The following is a 24,730-nucleotide window of genomic DNA, read 5'->3' as shown; positions in this document are numbered from 1 at the left end:
AATTTCTCAACCAGACTAGCAGCATTGTTCATCTGACATGAGACAAACTTAAATTAAGATATACATAATTTTTAAAACAGGGCACATAAATTTCTATATAATGGCTAACATAAATTATATTTTATGTTAGCCATTATATAGAAAACTGGCTAAATAAACAGAAAATCTAAAAAATACAGCCGCCTATTCCACAAAAAAAAAAAAAAAAAAAAAAAAAAAGGACAAATAATCTTAAAATGAACTCAATGATTGCAGACTATAGTAATAACAATTTATTCAAAATGAATGTAGATACACTATTTTACTTTTAAATATGTCAAGAAACTTGTAGTGATCATCCAGCTAATTCAGTTTGCTTTTAAAAAAGTGTGCATTGAAATAAATAAATAAATAAATAAAAAAAAAAAAAAAAAAAAAACAAGAATTTAAAGAAAAAAGAACAAGAGCTTTTCATTATTAAAAACTGTTATGACCTAGAAGAAATCTAATCATATCCTTTCACATTACCATCCATGCACACCAATCACATAATCATCCAGCTAGTTGGAGAAAATGGTTTTAGGTAATGAATGTATTTTGCTTTTTTAATTCCCTTGATATGAAACTCAGCCAGATCAGGTTCATGAATTTAATTGTAAAATACGGGTATTGAGAAGCAACTGTCATTGGCGAAGGGCTTGGGCATACTGTAGATGACAGTAGGAATCTGCCCCATAGTTATCCCTATGGGACGGATGGATAGAGGACTAATGTCAATTTCAAAAATATGTCTCTGCAGTAATATTTTATTAAATTAATTATGTGAGGTTTGTTTGGTGCATTATGAAAAATGAGCACTATTTATGAACAACTTAAGATACTTAACAGTAAATTATCATCACATACATCACAAAAAAGAAAAGTATCTCTTTGAGTGCGCATATAGTGAGCTTGGATATATATATATATACTATAAAAGTATATTTTATTTAGTATTATAATATATTATTCTTTTTCATATTTTTATGTTAAATGATAATTCTTAAATAGATAAAAATGAATGAATTTATAAAAACAATCATCTCAACCTTTATAATAAATGACACCTAAAGGTTTTCTCAAAATTTAATACAGTTATTCCCATACATGTTGATTTGGCATCCATAGTTGTTATGGCCAATCTATTATAATGCAAATAACAGAAGAAAAAAAATACAAAATGCATTTTAAATGAGAACAGGCCACATCATAATAATCAAAATAATTTGTACTAAAATTCCAATCATAAGCAAAAATATACAAGTATAAAATAAAAAATAAAAAAAAAATATTGTTCTGACATCAAATACAAAACTGCTTACTTTGCTTATAGTACTTAACATTTTATTCAGGGTTAAATTAAAACATCAAAATTCTCAACATTAGAGATACAGAAAATATATTAAAAAAATGTATATGATATAGTATACAATCTCAGCATGCACAATTTATCAATTAAATTTGACTTCCTTTATACGTATTTTTCAAATCATGAGAAACAGTTGTTGGCTGATTTTTGTGATGAAACATTAGAAGATGTTTTCCAAGAAGGGATGCTTTAAGGCAAACTGGCTTGCATTCATCACGTGGAAAAATCATGACGACGCTTATGCAGGCAGTCCATTCACCAGGATTCAAGCTATTAGTGTTCAGCTTCTCACCAGCTTGTCCACTGGCACACAACAGCCTCTTGTAATACATTATCTGCAGACATGAAATCCTTCTGTATTTATATGAAAAGAAAAAGTTATACATTCAATATTAATTACAAAACCAATTTTCATACATGCCTACTGACAAATTATAAGTAATCCGCAACTCATGATGAGTATTGTTCCAATAGTTCCATCATAAGTTCATACTGATGTAACTCAGGGTCTTAATAAAATTATACCTTGGTATGTTTGATTATATTGTTATGAATAAGGCTTCTGTTTCACATGAAAATGGTTTAAGGAGGTATAAACTTATGTGACATTTATAAACAATTTATTTGCATACATTCACATGAATTTTATAAAATTAATACATATACATCCCTTTCATTAGTTGATAAGAACAAAAATATATACAAAATTCTTTTAATTAAAATAATGGATAAGTAACTGTTACTTATTTGAAAGAATTACATATTGTAAAATACAACTTAGTGAAAAATTATTATTCAGGTATGATCAGAATCCTATAAAAACAATGCACGTATGCATAAGCTGTTTATATTTTTCTGTAAAATAAACATTTGATCTGGACAACTGCATACTTTTATTTCAAGATGCTTTTTTAGTTAGGACTACCTAATATACACTAATGTTTGTGAAAATCACAACCATGAAGGAATTATGCACTTTGAACCAAACTTACATGAAATGTAAAGTGAGTTAAGACATACAAATGATTAGAATTACAAAGGGATTATGCATGCATGAAATGAGAACTGGCAGTTGTAAAGGACTGTAAAGTTGTGCTGAAATCTGTTTATCATCCTCCGTCTGCAGTGAACATTTAATTTGTGCTCAGTATGCCTCGTCAACAGCAGAGGATGCCATACCAACAAGTTTGAACGAGGCCACATCGTCTGTATGCAAGAGGGTGGACTTTCATATCAAACAATCACAGCCCGCACGCAGCACAATGCCACAACAGTGATGCATGTTTGGAAGAAATGGACAGCGAGAACCAAACAAGGTGAAATCCTGGCAATGGGTCACACAACAGCACAGGACGACCAACACCACATCTGCATGGCTGTGATGGATTGTAGAGCATCCTCTCGTATGTTTGTACAATATTGGAGCACTGTTACAAGTGTTCGTCGCTGTCTGCTGCAACATGAACTACATGCAAGGGTTCCTCTATGCAGGATTGCCCTGTCGCTGAGTAACAAATGCCTCCGACTTCAGTGAGCACTGCAACTCAGTGCGTGGCGTGCTCTGTGGCAACAAGTTGCTTTCTCCAACAAATCTTGCTATAATCTGGAGTATAATAATGACAGAGTATGCATTATTTGATGCATTCCAGGCACTATATTTTAGGGAAAAAAAAAATGCCTGTGCACAAGCCTTCTTTAAGGTACAACAGGTTTTGCATCTTCCCCAGATATGTTGCTCAATCAGCATGCCTAGGATTTCATCGGTCAGCGACTCGCACGTACAGCTAGTGGGCCACACACTGAAACTGAACTTTCACATCAAGTCAAAGCCATTCCCCAGGATTACATTCAGAACCTATACGATTCAATGCCACGATGTGTACAGGCTCTCGCTCAGCATGACAGAAACCCAAAGTACTGATTTTCCAACTTTCGTTTTTTTTTTTTTTTTTTTTGTTTGTTTGTAAATGTGATCGTTTACTTGTATCACTATTGGTAATATGCGGAATAAATTTCATTCATTTCCGACAATTCCTTCATGGTGTTGCATTTTTCACAAACATTAGTGTGTCTACAGCTTCCAGTGCCTGCTCAGCATCCTCTCGTATGTTACTGAAGATAAATGACTAACTGAAGACAATTTTTAATCTCTATTGAAATGCCCGTAATGATTCATTGCTAAGCACAGAATCTTAAATAACACTTGTAACTCCTAGCAATGCCTCATTCTGCCTCTAGTCCACCATCAGAAAACTCCATCAACCTGCTGTGGAGGAAGCTCCACGTTTATAAAATCATTGCCATCATCTTCAAAGGCAGAGTTACAGAGGTTCTGGGAATCCCATATTATCTTTAAATTCTTTCAAAGCTTTTCTCAAGCCTTTTCTTGTACAATGCAATCATAAAATGCTTGTTGAAATTCTACTCAGTATCAACTGTAATCTCCAAATGCGGCTTTATGAATTTGTGTCCATCATCTATACAAATTACACTGACAAAAAAAAAAAAAAAAAAAAAAAGCATTATCTAATTTTTAAAATTACATTATCTTTCGGCTATGCCGAACTGGATGACGAAAGGGACAATTCTCAGAACCCGCACATTTCGAGGAAACCCGTGTAGCTAGGTTACCATTTTCACTTACTACAAAGACAACGCCAAACAATAATCGATTATCGCTCAGATTGGGACCACGTGATCCTTCAGAAGCAGAACTTTCATCTGATTGGTTCATTTCTACCTTGGACAGAGTTTCAGCTGAAACATTTTTGGCAAGGTTTGAAGAAATATCACATAGCCGCTACATTGTTTCTGTAGCTAGGTGGGATTCTTTTTTTTTCTAAGAATCCTCCCATTTAAACCACTGCTACCAAAAACTTGTTTCTCAGGAAAGTCCCGTCTAGCAGGGACTGTTGATAGAAGTAAACAACCGCTTTAATCAACACTCACTAATAATATAGTAAAATCACAATGACCAAAATTAGCCTCAATCCACTACGTCTAATCCGTTTTCAAAACACATGTTTCACTTTTGTGATAAGAGGAGAGTGGAATGTGGAAATGAACATGAGCTCAGCATAAGAGCGTATAGGTAGTGATCACTTTAGGTTTTCTACAAATGACATTCAGTGGATGAGTTGAATGTTGCCTTTTTTTCCCTCGGAGATAGCTAGATGGTGTTACTAGGTGGCTTAAAGTACAGTCAAAAGTCTTTAATCTGGAATGATCTATAATATGGACCTCAAAGCTACAAATTTTCTGCACATGTTTAAACGCATGCACATATGCGTTTAATGTATAATGGACAGTATAAGCTAAGCTAAAATTATCTATTTCAGTTAATGTTGCAGATCGTGTGGTTCCTTATTCTTCTAATTGGATCCGGCTTATTATTTTTTGCAGACTGTTAGAGCAATTTTATAAAAAGGAAGCTTGAACTTTCGATTATGTCAAAAAGAGTTTCCGATTCTGGAGATATCAAAGGATTTACAAGCGAAATCATGTTTTGATGTCCATGAAACAAAAAGTGGAATTGCTGCAAAAAATGGTTAAAGGCATGAAGAAAGTGACAGAGAGGTGATTTGTTTCTCTAACCATTCCGAAATCTGTTTATCAATTTCGCGCTGCTCTGCGGGAGAGGAGGGGGTACGTTGCAGCGCACAATGAACTGGAAGTTGATCTGTCAGCACTATCCTCATCTTCAGGGCAGATGTTTTTATTTTATTCGGCTTATAATTCCTCACTAAATGCAGTATTTCATCTCGATGTACTCTGTCTTTGATATGATTTAAATCAAATTCATCATTATAAATATCACGAATACACATGAAATAGTTTTCTGGTTGCAATTTTCTAATTTCAACTATGCGTAATGTATGCTTTACACATGCGCATGTTGAAAGAAAAGTTTATTAAAGTAAACAAATAAATATTAAACTTTTTTTTGTAAATTTTGATACCCTTTAGATCATAACTGCTCTTTATTTCATATTTTTAATTTTATAATTTCTGCATGCCATCTTAAAAGATTTAAACTGATGAGCTATAATACAAAAAAACCGATAATCCGAAATCGCCGAAGAGTCCAAATTAAAGACTTTTGACTGTTTATGATAACCAAATGAGCACCACAGCATTTAATGGGTTAATATATGACATAATTACACAGATTGGAATTTGCTAGCAAGTTTGCCCTTGAAACAGAAAAGAAAATTAAAAATCCTGCTCCAGAGGACATTCCAGCTGGCAACTTTATGAAATTTATATACTACTGTTACGAAATAATTTGATCCAGTTTTGTGAAATTAACAAAATATATGGCATTAATGAACTATACAATCATCTGATGCATATTTTAACTTTGAATGTCAAATCAGAATAGGGATTTTTTTTTTTTTTTTTTTTTTTCCCCCCACTGTGGCTGATTCTTACCTTTAGTCATAAAGATGGCTATTATGATGCATGTTGCTTTATCAAAGACCTGCCAATGATGGATTACTATATTCCTGCCCCACTTTACAGTGCTGAAATTTATTCAAAATATTTCCCTCATTTTCCACTTTTTTCAATAAATTAATTAGAATGAGCTTTCCTATAGTTTAAAATGTATTTGTTGATGTGGTAACCATTGTCTTCCTTACAAAGACAAAATCCCATAAATACATACAAAGGTTACATTGAACCTTTCTTCTTGTAATTTTTTACCTTAATGCCAACTTAACACAAGAACTGTTGAAACACAGTGAAGCAAACACAAACTGACATTCATTCTATGATTTCAGCTGCATACTCAACTTCTCGCCTACGACTCTGCAGTTGTGCAATTCTAAGATGTTTCTTCAAGTAAAAAATTGGTCGATGTGTACATGGATACCGAGGATGTGTAATTCTTAAAAACGCACCAAGCAGTCGGTGATTTTTCATTGTTTTTCTTGAAGTCCTGTTTTAGATATTTTTGCATGTTTACAGAATTAATTCAAATTTGTAACCGGCGATATGATGAGTCAGGGATTTTCTAAAACACACGAAAACAATCGATTTGGCGACTTGGCAATTTTTTTAAAACTTGCCAATCTGGACCGTAATATCTAGTTTTACCATATAGCTGTTGTGAAAAGACATGTTTGAAGATGAGTACAAGTTTAACAATTTAAAAATACTGTAATCCTAAAAACAAATCATATGGACCATGGTAGACAAAAAAATAAGAAAGGCACTGCAAAAGCATATGGTTAGACATGGTCAGAATCTCATAAAAAATAGCAGACATTAGCTTCTTGGCAAAACATACTTTGGCTCAACTTCGATGTTAATGTTTCTGGTTAAGTAGAAGCAACATTAAAACTGGTTTGCAGTAAATGCTGCCAAATGAACACATAACTGAAATATTTGCCAATATTAAGAAAAATATTAATTTGTTCAGCTAGACATTTAGCACCAATGCTCATCCAATAACAACAACAAAATTATAAATTTGTTCACAGAATGTAATAAGAAATTTGTGTAAATAAGTACATAAGCATCAACAACAACAACAACAACAACAACAACAAAAAGCACATCAATATCACTGCCACACCATACAATTACGTTTGAATAAGAAAACAGAGTTATGCACACAGCATTGAAAGAATACCTTTGAAGTACACCATATTCATTTCTTACCCTGAATCGAGCAGAACCATGTAATTATTTAATCTGCAACTACATTTTGAAATTTAATAATACACACAAATTATATACATTTAATACACATTTTGTACCGAAATTAAATAATTACAAATATAGTTTTTACTAACCTATACATGCAGAAATTCAGGGAAAAAAGATCGCCAGATCGCATTTACCAGTTTGCTTTAAAAAAATGAATTAACATAAATAATTACAATTGGAAACCTATTCATTTAAGCAAATAATGGATTATAAATTTTAATTTTACCTTACAATCAAGAATGAGAATAGCCACATCACACCCACACCACGCTGCATACAGGCAAGAGAACATTAACTGGGCTGAATAACAAAACAACCATCACAGCAAAAGCTACTGCTTCTTGCTGCAATTTTTAATTTCGCTACAAATAACAGAATAATACTAGAATTGCTTACAATAAGTGTACATAGAATGTTAGGCTTTTGGTATTAATATTACACACTCTAGCTCGGCTGAAGTTAATATGTTCATTATTAAAGCTGATTTCGGCTCATTTCGGATACCCGGCTCTTGGCTGAATTTGGCGAGTTTTTGGCCGCCATCTTGGATTTCAGAAATCCAAGATGGCGGCCAAATATTGTTTTCCCTATCCGAGGGAAGTGGACAGAGAAAACAATTCTGAACAACCAAAAGGAAAAATTGAACTTACCCTTGTTCATGTTGACATGATGACGCCTGACATTGCCTATTTCTTCAATGTTGTACAACATAGTTAATGTTATATTACTAAGCATGATACGATAACTTACTAATTGTAATTCAGTCTAAAGTAATAGAACAAGAAATTTTAATTAACGTGTACTTTAACGAGTGAAATGTTTTGCATGAAACGCTATAGGGCGTAGAAGTACTTATGCTCAAACTGTAAACAAACAATCGATTTAAAAGAAAGCTTCCAACCTAAAAATTTGACTTGCATGTAATTTCGGCATTATATTATTTGGCATTTAAATTAATAATGAATTTATATTTAAATTGATTATGTTATGCAGGTAAGTGTATGACAGTTAAACATGATATATATGGACGAGAAATGAAAAATTAGAACATTTATTAAGCTATTTGTAATATATGCTAAGTTCTTTTTAAGAAACTTATTTTTCAGTATCTAGCACTCTTTTTTTTTTTTTTCTTTTTTTTATTAATTAATCAATTTGAACATATATTTTCTATTTTTCCCTGTGTTAGAATTTCAACTTTTTTTTAATTAATCAATATAAACATACATTTCTTAACTTATTTTTCAATATGCAAGAATTTCAACTCTTTTAATTAATCAATTTAAACATATATTTCTTAACTTTTGTTTCAATATGTAAGAATTTCACCTTTTTTAATTAATAAATTTAAACAAATATTTCTTAACTTATGTTTCAATATGCTAGAATTTCATATTTTTTAATTTATCAATGTAAACATATATTGCAAAATGAAGGTACTTACCCCTAGATGATATTGCTTGTACAATCTTTGTCTTCTTAAATTATGTTATTTATATTTATAAAAAATTTCACTTTTTCACAAGAAAATTTTTATCCAGGTTATCACAGTTTCACAAGAATATTTTTATCCAGGTTCTCACAGTTTCATCTTTTCACAAGAAAATTTTTATCTTGTTTCTCACAGGTTTGCAAGAAAATATGTATCCAGTTTCTCACAGTCAACAAGTTCACAAGTAACTGTGTATATGATAACCAGGGCTGGAAAGCGGGCATACGTCCGTGGGCACATCATCCAAGGGAAGCCAAAATGATGTTACGAATTTTTAGAGTTGAATGTTTTCCATTTTTGGCCAGTAGTCGGGAGGGGCACAAAATCTTCAGTTGTCCCTGGGCGCTGAAAACAGTAACTATGACTCTGCCGATAACTTATAAAATTTCATTTTTTCACAAGAAAAACTGTTATAGATTCATTCCTTGTTAAAATCCAATGCTTCATTTCAGTGAAGTCCACTCTTAGAGATCGAGGCCTGTTCATCAGATCTGAAAAAGAACAATTTTTACAAGCATTTTGAAATTAGAAATGATTCCATTTCCACATCACCTTAAGACTTACACGTACTTAAAAAAAGAAAAATCTTTTCTTCTGCTTTTTGACTATTCATTTTAATTGAAGCATTACCAAATTTTGTAAATTAGAGTTTTTATAATTATATTTAAATCAATTATTTATAAAAAATATTTATGCGGGTATTATCATATAATTTCGTTTAAAAAATAGGCACTATCTACTTTCACATTACTTGACGTTACATGCAGGTTAAAGTGATTTTTAATTAAATCTAAATTTGATAAAAAAATTAGAAACAGTAAGAAATGTGATTAATGATATTAGTGAAACAAAATAGTTACAAATAATCCCAATTTTTAAGCTAGTACGTGTAAGACTAGGAGGTAGGAATCCTGATGCGTTTTTTTTTTACGAGGTTTCGCCAGGAGCCATAATCCTCTAATTTTAATGTGTACACATATATTTTATATTACTTACCATTCAGCACCATATTTTGCATTTTTCAGCAGTATTACTTGGCAGTTCACTATTTGGAGTTTTTTGTAGAGAAAATATCCATGTTATATATGTTCAGAATACGAGATAAATAAACAAGATTTTAAATTTCATGATCGTCGAGATTTCCTGTGGTGGCAGCAGTTGCTCAGTTCCTTCGCTTTCAGGTGTGGCCCGCATCAGTCATTTCAACTCGGATGTGTTTCTTGAAAGAAAAACCTGGCTATACCCCCAGGTACTGGGTTTGTCATCCGAGTTGATTTCTCCATCTGCTTCTTCCCTCGTCTAAGTGGCAGCAAAATGTTATTTTTGAAGTCCCTAAACAAAATATCCATATTATGCATATTCAAAATACAAGAAAAGTAAACAAGATTTTAAATTTCATGATCGTCGAGATTTCCTGCGGTGGCAGCAGTTGCTCAGTTCCTTCGCTTTCAGGTGTGGCCCGCATCAGTCGTTTCAACTCGGATGTGTTTCTTGAAAGAAAAACCTGGCTATAAGGTACTGGGTTTGTCATCCGAGTTGATTTCTCCATCTGCTTCTTCCCTCGTCTAAGTGGCAGCAAAATGTTATTTTTGAAGTCCCTAAACAAAATATCCATATTATGCATATTCAAAATACAAGATAAGTAAACAAGATTTTAAATTTCATGATCGTCGAGATTTCCTGTGGTGGCAGCAGTTGCTCAGTTCCTTCGCTTTGAGGTGTGGCCAGCATCAGTCGTTTCAACTCGGATGTGTTTCTTGAAAGAAAAACCTGGCTATACCCCCAGGTACTGGGTTTGTCATCCGAGTTGATTTCTCCATCTGCTTCTTCCCTCGTCTAAGTGGCAGCAAAATGTTATTTTTAAAGTCCCCAAACAAAATATCCATATTATGCATATTCAAAATACAAGATAAGTAAACAAGATTTTAAATTTCATGATCGTCAAGATTTCCTGCGGTGGCTGCAGTTGCTCAGTTCCTTCGCTTTCAGGTGTGGCCCGCATCAGTCGTTTCAACTCGGATGTGTTTCTTGAAAGAAAAACCTGGCTATACCCCCAGGCACTGGGTTTGTCATCCGAGTTGATTTCTCCATCTGCTTCTTCCCTCGTCTAAGTGGCAGCAAAATGTTATTTTTGAAGTCCCTAAACAAAATATCCATATTATGCATATTCAAAATACAAGATAACTAAACAAGGTTACGATAATGAAAACATAGTTAGCGTATATATAAACACTTTTATTAAATGTTTTAATATTTTTTCTAAAAGTGTTCTTTCTGTTGCTTAGTTTTAATCTTTTGTTAACTACATACTCTTTTTAACTAGAAAATAATAATTGAACATAGTACAAAAATACTCAATTACCACAAAAGGGTGGCAAGTTTAAGAAGTTAATAATGTAAGATTGAATCCTTATATTTAAAATAATAAATAAACGGTAAAATTAAAATAATAAACGTAGTATGAAAATACATAATTAAAATAAAAAGGCTGGAAACATTAAAAGTAATGAATTCACCTGTATATTTTCTGACTGAAGATTCATTTCTTTCCATGATTCATTTATCATTTCTGCAATATTCTTTACCTGAAAGGGGTGATAAATTATCCTTAACAATAAAATGTTTTCTGGTAAGAAGTAGGCTGGAAACCTTTAAATTAATCAACTCACCTCTATGTTTGTCAATTTATCTGTCAAAATTAGTTTTCTTCTTTCTTTTATTTATTTATTTATTTTTTGGATTACCTAATTTGCAATAAAGTTTTTTTTACTGAAAAATAAGTAGGTAAACTTATCAGGTTCAATGTTCCGTCTTACTTTCTTCGGGAACATGCAAGGACCTGACTCGGAACAGAGAGCTTACTAAAGCTATGTTCAATAATTGTGGGGAAGTAGACAGGATACACAAGAAGGGTATACAAAACCCTTTATTTTTCTCTATTTACAATAACTTCTGTACTTCGGAAATACACAGACCCGCTACTTGGGGTCAAAACATAAAAGTAAAAAAATAAAACTAAACTCTAATTTAAAATAATAGACGTGGAAGATTGGCCTTATATTAACAGGAAGCCGTATGTAGTACAGAGAACTGTGAACACTACAATACGTTTAAAATTTATCAAGAGGATTAAAACCTCTGGCCTGGAAGGCAACCAGCAACTGCGTAAAACTTCTAAGGTAAGCGGCCTGCTTCGACTCACTGCTTCCTCTCTCTCGCTTGGCAAAAAGCCACAACTTAAGTACTTGGCGTTCGCCAGACAAACTTTGCATAATTACGTTAACGCTTATAATTCTGGCCGGAAGTAGAAAATAAGAAGTGATAGTAAAGATTTAAAATAAAATAAACGTTAGTAAAACTTAAGATCCTTACATACTTCCCGCCAGGAAACTGAGGTCTAAAACGACCTTGTTGAAAACTTTTAGCTCTAGAATCTAACGCGAGGCCAATCTTTTACAAACATTTTTCGCTAGAAACTAGAAATTTAAAAGAAAGAAATTTGTTTTTACAATAGCAGCTCCCAGGACACACAATTTTTTTTCATCTGTACTGCATCTAAACAGGAGCTTTTATTTAAATCTGGTTCCTTCCAGAGATCTGGAAGGTAAACTAGTTTAATGAAATGTTACAAAATGAAATGGCAGGTAACATGTATAATTATATTTCTCTTAACATTCTTATTTCATTCATGACTATTTTAATTATCTCTCCCCGTGTTCTCTGACATGTGTTGTAAAAGAACACCAAACACGAATGTGTTTATGTCTATGTGTTCAATACTTCCTCCTACAATCAAAACACTATCGTGTTAGAATTCAACATACCAAAACCTCGTAACACACCCTAATTTCAACTCTAAACCATGAGGTACTATTCTGAAAGTGGCTAACTCTGAAGTGTAGCGTCAGAGAGCCTAACTACATCATTCAACCTTTAACACATATTCACCATGATTTAGTCTTTTTCCAGTCACACGAAGAAAAAAAAAAATTTAACATTACTTTCACTTTTACCATATCACTGTATTTCTTAACATTTAAAATAACAGTTCACATTGTATATAAGAACATATTAACATGCCGTTAATTTTATACATTTGAAAACATACATTAGTAGTACATTGTTAACTTCTATTCTTTTCAAAGCAAGTGCCAATTCTTTCTACATTGAAATAATACATTTCAAAAAGTCTTTCAGACTAAAACTTCTTTCTTGCCAGAATGTTTTAAATAATATTTATACAATAACTTTTTACAATACTTAAGTCTTTACACAACGCTATTATACATCAACTTTAGTTTTACGCGCGAGTAATTGAAAAACATAATACCAAAATCGGTAATAACTCATTTCTCGCGGTTTTGGCGATAAAGGTAGACCTCGCATGAGGTAAAACTTTTTGAAATCTGCCACTTGCAGTAAGAATGAAAGATTAACTTAAGTTTGCAAAGTAACATAAAATTTTACTTATCTTTGTGATATTCGGACATTCTTTTCTGGGCCCAGTCCTTAAAGGTAGTGCAGATAGTTGTTTGATTTATCCTCCTTCTTGTACGGGCTCGCCCTTCAGTGCCTTCCTCTAGGTGCTTTCTTTTTTCTCCAGTTCGGTCACCCTTGAATACCTTCTTTTTCACTTCTGCCTGTGCTCTTGGTCGTTTGATGGCAGCTGGTCTTGGCGGAACCGGGAAACTTCTTTCGTGTTCCTGCTTGGACCTCGTTGCTGGCCGTTTAAATTTTCCTTGTAACTTTTCCTCCGCCGCTTATGGCCCTTCCGCAGTTCGGCGACATTTGCTGCGGAGAGTCCTGTCGGATGAGTAGATCTTCCATTTTAGAGCCGGGTTATAGTTGCCGTCATTTCTCCTGGTTCTCTTTGCATACGTCGTCCTTCTCCCTTCTTGGGTTGTTCGCGAGCTCTCTTTTCTGGACGGTGGAACGGCTTCTTTTTCTTGTTACCTTCACTTTTCCCGTGGGGAAACTTTCTTTTCACTTGCTCCTGCCTCTTAATGGCTTGCCCTTGTACTTGTAGTTGTTCCACCTCTGGAGCTTGTGCCTGCGGTGTCTGCCGTGCCGGATCCTGCAAAAGATCTGAAAATATTTGCATTTTTTTACGATCATAGTAGGGTTTGATTTGATCAATGTTTGCGGAGCAGGTTTCACCATTTCTGGCTTTTAACACTACTACAGCGTGAGTTATTTTTTCTATAACATATGGTCCTTCAAATCGTGGAAAAAATTTGGCAGTTTTATCTTCTGGTGCTGAAGAAAGTGAATGCTTAATTTTTAAAACTTCATTCCCTACTTTATAAGTTACTCCCCGTCGTTTCAAATCATAATAGAACTTCTGTTTTCTTTGTGCTACTTCCGTATTCTTTTTTGCTTCTTTTATTAGTTTTTCTATATCACCCATTTTAAATTCTGGGGCTCTTTGTTGCACATAAAATAATTTATCTAACGGCATTATAATCTTTCTGCCTAAAAATAACTCAGCAGGAGTTTTGCCCGTTGTATCATGTTTTGCGGTCCTAAGGGCGAAAGCAAATTCATTGACTTAGTTATCCCAGCTTTTATGAAAATTTTTAACATAACTACGGATAATTTTCACTATATTTCTATTGACCCGTTCCGCTATATTTGATTGCGGCCGATACGGGACCATTTTTAAATGACGTATGCCCAGTTTTTGGCACATGTCTTCAAATATATTACTTACAAATTGAGAACCATTATCCGATATAACTTTTAGGGGCGCCCCGTATTTTAAAATATATTTATTTAAAATAGAATCAGTAACTAATTTCGCGGAGGCTCGTTTTAAGGGAACAATTTCGGTCCATTTACTAAAATGATCAACCATAACAAGGAGATAGCGACATTTATTTAACTGACTTTTTGGGAAAGTGCCCAATAAATCGATGCCAATTATTTCATTTGGAAATTCGGATTTAATACTATTTAGAAACCCGGCTGGGCGGAAATTAATATAATTAACTGCTTGATATGTTGGGCAGGACTGGACATACGCCCTTGTTAACTTTTGCAGTTCAGGAAAATAGACTGCCTCGCGTACGCGTTGGATAGTTTTTTGAATACCAGCATGAGAAGCCAAAGGGCTGTCATGGAGCTCCTGCTATTAATCTAAGACTAGCTGGGATAACAGGTCGAAATCCGTTGTTGGAATTTGTAGTTTTTGTATAAAATAATAGACCATCTATTAGTTCGTAATGGGTCGCCCTATTTCTTATCGCCACAATATCTTGGTGGCTAAAATTTTCAGGATCCTTTAAATACTCATAAATGCTTCCAAACTCAGGATCTTTACCCAGTTCGGTTATTACAGTTTCTCGGGAATTTATTGTACATGCTGTGAGCATTGCCACCTTTACAGTATTACCTTGTTCATCTATTTTAATTCTTGATAGGGCATCTGCTACGATATTTTCCTTTCCGGGGGTATGCTTGATTACCAGATTATATTCCTGTAGCTTGAGTGCCCATCTTATTAACCTTGGGGATAAGTTTTTCCCTGAGTACAATCTAGTTACCGCCGCATGATCAGAGTACACTGTTATTGGCGCCTTTCCAAAATAGACTCGGAACTTTTGCACTGCTAACAGAACTGCAAGTGCCTCTCTCTCGGTCGCGGAATAGTTTCTTTGTGTTTGATTTAAAGTTTGGCTAAAAAATGCCACGGGCTGCTGATTTTGCGAAAGTACCGCTCCTACCGCATAATCCGAAGCATCCGCTGAAATTTCTAAATTCTCATCCTTTTCAGGAAATTTCAACACAGGGGCTTGCGTTAATGCTTGTTTTAATTTTTCGAAAGCACTATTGGCTTCGGCCGTCCACGAGAATCTTGCCTTTTTCCTTTTTAATTTTAACAATGGCTCAGCGATAGCTGCAAAATCTTTTATAAAGGACCTATAATATGAACAAAGTCCTAGAAAAGAAGAGAGCTTCTTTGCCGTGTTTGGAGTCGGATACTTTTGTACAGCAATTATTTTTGATTCGTCTGTCTCTATTCCTTTCTGAGATATCTTGTAACCTAAATATTTTAATTCAGGGGCTGCAAATTTGTACTTTTCGACATTAACTTTTAGACCGGCCTCATTTAATAAAGAAAACACCTGTCTTAAATCCTGTACATGTTGGTCGAGATTATCACTAGTAATAATGATATCGTCTAAATAGATAAATGTGGACTTTCCAAGAACAGGTCTTAACACAATGTCCATACATCGCTGAAATGTTTCCGGGGGCCCTGAAAGGCCGAACGGCATACGCAAAAATGCATAAGTGCCAGACTTGGTTATAAAAGCAGTCTTAGGCACGACCTCAGGCCTAAAACCTATTTGAAAATAACCAGTCGTTAAGTCTAAAGTCGTCATGTATTTAGTAGACGTTATGTTCCTTAGAATTTCTTCAATAATAGGTAACGGATATACCGGATATTTAGTTATGGAGTTTAATTTACGATAGTCAATCGCGAAATGCCACCTTTTTGGATGTGTCAAAGGATAGTCATTATTTTTCTTAGGTAAAACCACCGGGCTAGCATAACTACTTGAGATGGGCGTTATGATCTTTTTACGTAGCATATCGGTGATATGCCATTCTATAATTTTTTCCTTATTCTTATCATACCGGTATGCTTTATGGCGAACTGGCATTGAATCTCCGGTGTCAATACTATGGTTAGTAACCTGAGTAAATCCTGGAATATCACTAAATAACGAAGCAAATTCACTTACCACTTGTCGGATTCTTCCTTGCTTGTGATTAGGCAGGTGGTCAAGATTTAACATCGGCGGTTCAGCCTTTTCTGCACAAACTGATTTCATTGTCAGCTTAAGGGACGCTTCATTAAAATCCAGCGTAGCTTGTGCGTCTGAAAGAAAATCTATTCCTAATATTATATGTGCTTGCAGATTCTTTACTATAAAAAACATCACCTTTACTTGTTCGTCCTTGATACGTACATACAGTGGTACTTTACCTATACACTTACATTTTTCTCCTTGCGCCGCTAACTGTCGTATTATCCGAATTATATATGCGGTATTTCCGAAAATACTTCCTAAAAAATTCTTCTGCCACACAGGAACACTGCGCGCCTGTATCCAAGAAAGCGGTGGCTGGGATAATATTCACCAACACTTCAATCTTCGGAAGAGTCAAATTTTTCACCATTACTGTATTTAACTTGAAGGAAGAGGGGTTTTCTTGGCCTTCGGATTTCCGCACCCTCTCGTCAGCAGAAATCCGTTTTAGTTTAAATTATTTTTCATTTCCGTGGTGCTTTCCTTCTTTTTCCACTGGCCTTGAGACTTTTTTCCTGGATTGTTATTGAACTGTCGACGTTCGCTGGCTGTTTTTGAATGCTCGGGTTTCCTTGCCCACTGATTTGCTTTGCTTCCGTAGCCGTGTCCTTGAGTTTGCTGTAGTCTTGGTGCACCAAATTGGTTTCGCTGTTGATATTGGCGTCTTCTTTCAACGTCCGCCGTTCTTCTACTTTCAAACTGGATTGCTAGCTCAAATAACTTTTCCAGTGTAGTCGGATTTCTTAATTCAATAAAGTCTTGCACTTGGGGCAGTAACCTCGGCAAAATCACTTGAATTATCTCAGGATACGGACGGTTTCCATACAAGAGTTTGAAGACGTGAATTTTTCTTAAAATAAAGCTTGAGAGATTTTCGATTTTTTGCTGATATATACTGAAAAGTTCCGTTTCTAATTTCGCACGATCCCTTATTACAGGGAAGGCTTTTACTAGGGCAGTCTTGAAATTCTCGTAAGTATAGGTGGGACTTCCTGCTTGACCCAAGAGACTTCTGCCTATACATTTGAACCAATTAAGCGCTTGGCCCCTCAAAGCGCTGGTAGCTAAGCTAACTTTTTGAAATTCGTGCACGGGGTAGAGCATGAAGTGGTCATCCAATTTTTCCAAAAAACTGGTTACCGGTGAGTTTCCATTAAATGTTGCTTCTGGTTTCATCGAAGCGCGCATGGTCTGGACGATGTAACCAAATCCTTCCAGGGCAACAGCTGGCATTTCTGGATTCTGAGTCGCTTCTGCAGGCAGCACAGGTTGTTCTTGAAACTCGGCCATGGTTATTCTTCTTCGTTGGGCGCCACTATCAGGTTCAATGTTCCGTCTTACTTTCTTCGGGAACATGCAAGGACCTGACTCGGAACAGAGAGCTTACTAAAGCTATGTTCAATAATTGTGGGGAAGTAGACAGGATACACAAGAAGGGTATACAAAACCCTTTATTTTTCTCTATTTACAATAACTTACGTACTTCGGAAATACACAGACCCGCTACTTGGGGTCAAAACGTAAAAGTATAAAAATAAAACTAAACTCTAATTTAACTTTAAAATAATAGACGTGGAAGATTGGCCTTATATTAACAGGAAGACGTATGTAGTACAAAGAACTGTGAACACTACAATACGTTTAAAATTTATCAAGAGGATTAAAACCTCTGGCCTGGAAGGCAACCAGCAACTGCGTAAAACTTCTAAGGTAAGCGGCCTGCTTCGACTCACTGCTTCCTCTCTCTCGCTTGGCAAAAAGCTACAACTTAAGTACTTGGCGCTCGCCAGACAAACTTTGCATAATTACGTTAACACTTATAATTCTGGCCGGAAGTAGAAAATAAGAAGTGATAGTAAAGATTTAAAATAAAGTAAACGTTAGTAAAACTTAAGATCCTTACAAACTTATACTAATAATAACTAAATAAATTTTACAGTTGCTTTTACTGAAGGAGTAGTATTAAAATAAAGTGAAGCACTAATTTGAAACATAAGCTGTGAATGGTTAAAATTTTGTCTTACCTCTGTCATCGTATTTCATGACATTTTGGATCTGCAGCTGTGAAAGAAAGTTTATTTTAATGAAGGAATAACAAAATATATAAAGAATAGCTCTCACATCAAAATAAAATTTGAGAATAACTGAAATACACATTTACCTCTTTATGTAAAAGATATGCAACATTTCCATCCTTTTGTTTTCTGGGCTCTGTTTTTTGGTTGAATTCTAAAAGGAAATAAAAAATAACAATTTCATGTAGTGAAAAACAAAAAGGTATTAAATCAAAATTTGTGGACCATCTGAACATTTACACAAATTATAGTAAACAATTTACTTGTATGCTTTTCTTATCATTTATTCCAGTTTTAAAACTTGGTCTGTGTTCCCTTACTCTGAAAAATAAGCACATAGATTATAATGGTATGTAATTTAATATTTAAATGCAATTTTTGTATGTATATATATGTAAATAAATAAATTATGTCAAAAATAAAGTTATATTTGTTGGTTTTACCTCATTTATCATCATCTTCCTGAATGAATGGTATATCATCATCTTGTCGGGCAGATTTCTTTGGAGGCATCAGGTCCTCAATTCCTTCGCTTTCTGATGTTGGTTCCTCCAACATTTTAAGTTCAAGGCCGACTTTTCCATGGCCTGGATACACAGCTTTAATGTCCTGTAGAAACTGAGCAAGTCTTTCTCCATCATAAGTAAAGGGCTTCAAGCGGAACCGCCTGTAATAATGTACAGCCATGTACTGCGTGCAAATATCATCTGTTCTCTTGCTCTTTATAGACCTCTTAAAAAGTTTGTTTTCACCCTCAAGATCATTTATAGTGTTCTGTTTATCATCGGGATCTACGAATACGCCTGTAAATAAAGGATTAATGAATGTTAAGGATGAAAAAAAAAAATGTCACTCATTAAAAAAAAAAAGACACATATTTACCTTTCTTGTGATTGGTAGTTTTATGTGTTGCTGCCGGAAATAAATTTTCTATCCTTTTATATTGTGGAGCAGAGTCAGTGTATATGAAGGTGGTTTCTGGGTGAACATGACGTTTAATGTAAGGCCACAAATGCCTTTTGCTTTTTCCTTTAACCTTAAGAAATAATCCTTCTTTGTCTTCTCGACAGTAGATGCCTAAAACTACGATGGTCATATTTTTGGTTACCCTGCCACGGTTGTACTTGCGGCGGGTCAAAAATGTTTCATCAATTAATATAGATTTTCCTTTACCACCTAACATTCTGCTATGATGAGAGGCAAAAATTTCGCATACCTCACGACAATATGATAAAAAGTCAACAATAGTCTCATTTGCAATTACTGGTAATTTTTGCTTTTTCCTCCATAGCTTTAGCTGCTGATTTATGTAGCTGAAACTGTGATCTAGAACAAAGTACACAGTTATGACTAAAGCTTCCCTTATTGGGATTTTTGTACCTTCGAAAAATGTGTTTTCAATGGGGTTAATCATGCCAGAGCAGTTGTTGCGATTTCTCAGGCTGCAGACCCAACGCCATCCCAGCTTTGATTCCTTTCTCTTGTTGCTTCTCATCGGTGCCTGGCACTTGGGGCAAAGGTGGTGCCTCATCCTCTCTGGGAAGAAGTCCAGCATCGGTGGCAAACTCAAGTGCAGCTGCCTCTGTATTAATTAAATGCATGTCAGTAATTAAACAGAAATATTTCAGTTTTTCATGCAAAGAAGCCATATTCAAAAAAGTCAGTACAGTGACAGAAATAGTTTAATGAAATTTATTGTTAGAAATTTCAGAAACTTGGCAATTATGCAAAAGTCAAAACTATCAGAAATAAAAAAGTTTAATAAAGATGAAAAGTAATTATAAGTTTAATTAAACAATATTAGTTCATTATAGGAAGATAGAGAAGTGAAAAGTTCAAACTAGAAAGTAGTATTACAGAAAAAAAAAAAAAAAAAAAAAAAAAAAGGAAAATTATATTAAAATATTAAAAAAATTAATTAATATTATTAATAATATTAAAAATTAATTATTAAATAATATTAAAAAATGTAATGGATGAAAATAGATTAAAAGTAAACTTAGCTTTGGCAAAGTCCAAACCACGTAAGTACCAAGGTACTGATTTTTTTTAGTACCTGACAGACAGACAGACAGCTATTTGCTTAACCGCGGCAAAATATGATCGCGAAAAATCTTCTTTTTTTAAATTTATTTAAAATATTTTCGAAAAAAAAGTATTTTACTTTACAAATAAACGTTTTTCGGTACATATGTTTTTTTAAAACATTTTTAAACAGAGATGCAGAAGAATAATAGGTATTGTTATTTTTGTGTGCAGATATGCGTGCGTGATGAACTAAAAAATGATTTTGAAGGTTTCGTGGCATATTTATCCTCTCAAAAATATGCAACTTGCTCAACTTTTCGATTTTATTAAATTAAATAAGGCCTATCGATTTTTTTTTTTTTTTTTTTAAAGCACTGACAATGAAAGCTGTTATGTTCTATTTTTGCGTTTTTATCCCAAAGCGCGTTAGCCCAGAAGGGCTATTAATTTTGTTTTCGCATTTTGCGTTGAACTGTTTCTACCGAATATTATCACTGTGTGTTATATTTAAAGATATTTAATAATAAAGAATCAGCATAAATATACATATGTTTAACGTACATAACATTTATGCAGATACTGTGATAAAACAACGGTACCTACAGCTATGAAATTTTGAATATGTACGTCACCACCCGAATATGGGCATCTGAAAGCTCAAATTTGTAATTTGTTTTATTAACTATTTAACATTTTGTAAAGCATTTATGTGTTTTTGATTAAGAAACTCGACGATTTCTAAGCGAGCAATGGCAACACTGTTCGGCGCAAGACTGTCTATCGGAAATTCTAAAGATATGCTCTTCTTTTAAATGTTTTGTCATATTGCTGCTTAAGAGAGAAGACAGTTGGGATGTACAAAATTTAAAGACCGCATGTCTGTTGATTTTGAAAATTCATTTCCAATGAATTTAACAATTGTTTTCAGTTGGCGAGAGGTATACATCTCTGTTGTACACTATTATTGGTAACCTTTAATTGTTGGTTATTTGTTACATTTTTTTGTCTTTCATATTGCCCTGGCTGCATTGGAAATTTCGTGGTTTTCCTCGTGTGTATACGAGCCAGTACAATTACACTAATGAATCATATCACTTAAATAATGTGAATAATTATAGAATTATTATATAAGTGTAGAATAATTGGGATGGTTGTTATGTTCACGAGTTGTGTGTAAATGTAATTAATTAATGAAGATTTCAGCAGCGGCCTGGCGGTAAAGTGTGTGAGCACTGGTAGTTCTGTCCGAAGTTCGAATCCCGCTAATGCGCCGGTTGCTTGTTATGTTCACGAGTTGTGTGTAAATGCGTGGCTTTGTGTGATTATGTCATTAATTAATGAAGGGTTTAGCAGCGGCCTGGCGGAAAAGTGTGTGAGCACTGGTAGTTCATCTCATTACACATATACTAGCTACGCATATATACATTATAGACAGTGGTGTAACTAGAATTCTTGGTCCCGTATGCAAAATAATTTCCTGGGTCCCTAAACCAATAAATTTAACGTGCTTAAAAATAAAAATTAAACTAAAGAAAAAAACGTGAAAAGTAAAAAAAAAAAAAATCAAGGATTCCTGGAGCCTATGTTTTCATGATTTTTATCACATCTGGATTAATTGTTAAAAAATAAAAGCACGTTCTTAGGGAACCATTTGAAAGTTATGTAATATGAAGAAAGAATAAAAAGGAAAATATTTCCCCTTTGCTAACGGGTGAAATGCAAATTTGCTTTAGTCTGGGTATTTGACGTAGATGATTTTATTTCTGTAATTTAAGACTTTTTGTGTGCGTGCGTGTGAGTGATAGGTAATTGATATTCACAGACAAGATAATTGATAAACGTACAGAAAAAATATTACATCAATAGATAGTACTCTGTGATTTACTCAACTTACAAACATAATTTATGCAATAATATACAAGTAATAAATAAGAACTTTTATGATGTAAATGATACATTTGTTAAATATAAAACATATTTATCATAAACTTCATAAAGAAAACTATTTGAATATACAATTTTAGTAGAAAATATGTAATATTTTTGCTGTCCTTTTAAAAATCCTTTTGGTACACTAAACTACTTGAATACATCCTTTTTATAAAAAAACATGAATGCTAAAGATTTTTCCTGTTTCTTTTTAATTTTCCCTCAGCCCGTACTGCTGTTCTTCTCTAATCCCCCCCCTCAATAAGTGTAATTTTAACACTGGTGACCGAAATTCATCATAAAGACAAAAATCTTTTTTATTAAAATTTGTGTCTCCTAACCTTCATTTCCGCAAAATTATTTATCAATACCTGGACATCCATTTTCACAGCCATGTCAACTTCAATGCTCAATAGTGATAGGTTTAACAACCGATCTTGTATCATAGTGTTTCTTAAATATGTTTTTATTATTGAAAATGACCTCTGTCTCGTGGCTTTGGTTACAGATAATGAATGATAAATACAATATAAGTTAATTGCACTCCCGATTAACTGCTTGTCATGTCATAGTATTTTACCATTGCTAATTTAGCTAAATCCTTAACGGATTTCAAATTTTGGATATCTGTTCTGAAAGTATTTATAAATAATAAAAGTTGTACTTCCAGTACATTAGCAAAGTCTTATTTATATTTTTTCTGTATTTTTGAAACATAATTAATAATTTCCGTATTTGTTAACAATGACAAATACGGAAATTTAAGTTCCAAAAATGAAAACATCATTGCGATTTTTGTTATTCCAGTCATTCTGTATTTTAACTGAGTATTTAAAATGTCGAGAGCAGCATAAAAAACTGTTACTTTAAAAGACATTTCGGAATTTTCAAGCCTGTTATCCTCACATAACTCATCAATATTTTCTTGTCTTTATTTTCTTCTATTTTTCAAATTTAGTTTCTATGTCCCATTTATTTTATATACAAAAATTTGTATATAAATGTATTTGTATTTTTGTGAATATACAAAAATTGTATATTCAAAACTCTGCTTCTTTCATAATGTCTTCAAACTTCTTTCTCATATCTTGCATATTAATAGAAACGCTTTTTACATGTTGGTGAGCTCCATTCAAGTCGATTGATTGATTGATAGATCCTGCAGATACAGCGCAGGACGTGTTCCTTTTTAATTTTTGGCATTTTGCCAGAAATGTTTAATAATTTGTAGTTAAGCTCATCGACACAACGTATATTTCAAGATGAGAACTCACACTCTGTCACATGGATTTTAAAAGTAGTACACATAAATACTTGTTTTATACTTTCCTAAACAAGTATAACGTTTCTTCATAATTAGTTTAAATAAAGTTGTATGAAACAAGTTTTGCGTACTTTGCAGAGAAATGCGCAAAACTTCATTTAATGAAAATAGGTTTGTGGTGGATCAAAAAGCAAAAATCAGATAGGAAATGCGGATATATTTTAGGAGCATTAATATTTATGATTATTGTTATCTGCTTTATTTGCATCTTGAAAAACTATTAATGTCTCGGAAATTAATGACCTCAGATTTCCAGTTTTTACGCTGCTTATAAATTAAGCAGTATCAATTTTTTTTGATCTATCTATCATTAATTTATTAAAGACAAAAATATAAAAAAATAAATATAATGTATGGAAACATATATTAACGGAAGCTATTTATGTCTTAGAAAAGTTATGCAGTGGTTCTGAAATGAAAGATAGTAATGTACAAAGGGATTATATGAGTGAAAATCGCTTCATTTATTATTAAAACGTATTAAATAAATTTTTTAATTTGCAAAAATTATTGAAATATTGCAATAACGGGGGAGAATTCTTTTCTGAAATATTCCTTTCGTTTGTGTGGTGAAAATAGCAATGTAATTCGCGTTCTTTCAAATGTTGAAATGCAACTTAAAACTATTAGGTCCAACACTGCCATTGATATGCTTAATATTTTCAGTAATTAATTTATCGAAATTTACGATTAGTTGTGTGATACCATTTTTATTATCATTATTATATTATTATTGACGGTTTCACGTACTGAATGCTGTAGAAAGTAAATTAAAAGCAAAAGTAAAGTAAATTGTAAAATTTACTTTCAAATAACAATTAGAAAGGCGTTCTTGCCCTTCGGCTTATTAGTGTAAATAACAGAGAAAAAATATATCTGCCTTTATATATCCTCGTAATGCAAAAGGAGGACACTTGGGAAAAAATTACATCACAGCAGTACTTTTGAAACCACTACGAAGCAACA

At 33.5% G+C, this 24,730-nt stretch overlaps 1 protein-coding gene and 1 long non-coding RNA gene across 2 annotated transcripts; both read right to left on the bottom strand.

Annotated features, from left to right (window-relative positions):
• Positions 1-1,088: 1,088 nt before the first annotated feature.
• Positions 1,089-9,492, bottom strand: LOC146992857 (uncharacterized). Its single transcript, XR_015038873.1, has 2 exons — positions 8,544-9,492; positions 1,089-1,741 (listed from the first exon to the last, which is right to left on the bottom strand). It is a non-coding gene; the product is annotated as an uncharacterized LOC146992857 (long non-coding RNA).
• A 9,093-nt stretch (positions 9,493-18,585) lies between these two features.
• Positions 18,586-20,326, bottom strand: LOC146992856 (uncharacterized). Its single transcript, XM_085808770.1, has 3 exons — positions 19,366-20,326; positions 18,927-19,286; positions 18,586-18,804 (listed from the first exon to the last, which is right to left on the bottom strand). Exons 1-2 carry the CDS (start codon positions 20,036-20,038, stop codon positions 18,928-18,930), a joined length of 1,032 nt encoding a protein of 343 aa, XP_085664896.1. The 5' UTR covers positions 20,039-20,326; the 3' UTR covers positions 18,586-18,804; position 18,927.
• Between the last annotated feature and the right edge of the window lie 4,404 nt (positions 20,327-24,730).

This window comes from Stegodyphus dumicola, chromosome X2 (assembly GCF_044657685.1).
Source record: "Stegodyphus dumicola isolate Sdum_Otavi_A_Nest chromosome X2, ASM4465768v1".
Classification (NCBI taxonomy): domain Eukaryota; kingdom Metazoa; phylum Arthropoda; class Arachnida; order Araneae; family Eresidae; genus Stegodyphus; species Stegodyphus dumicola.
The sequence above is the reverse complement of the archived record's forward strand: the minus strand, read 5'-3'. Positions and strand labels throughout refer to the sequence as shown.

Bases quoted from the DNA above. Each gene is read 5' to 3' on its own strand.
- LOC146992856 (XM_085808770.1), bottom strand. From the start codon at position 20,038: ATGCTGGACTTCTTCCCAGAGAGGATGAGGCACCACCTTTGCCCCAAG. The intron at 19,287-19,365 runs GTAAATATGTGT...CTTTATTTACAG, and splicing joins AACTACCAATCACAAGAAAG to GCGTATTCGTAGATCCCGAT.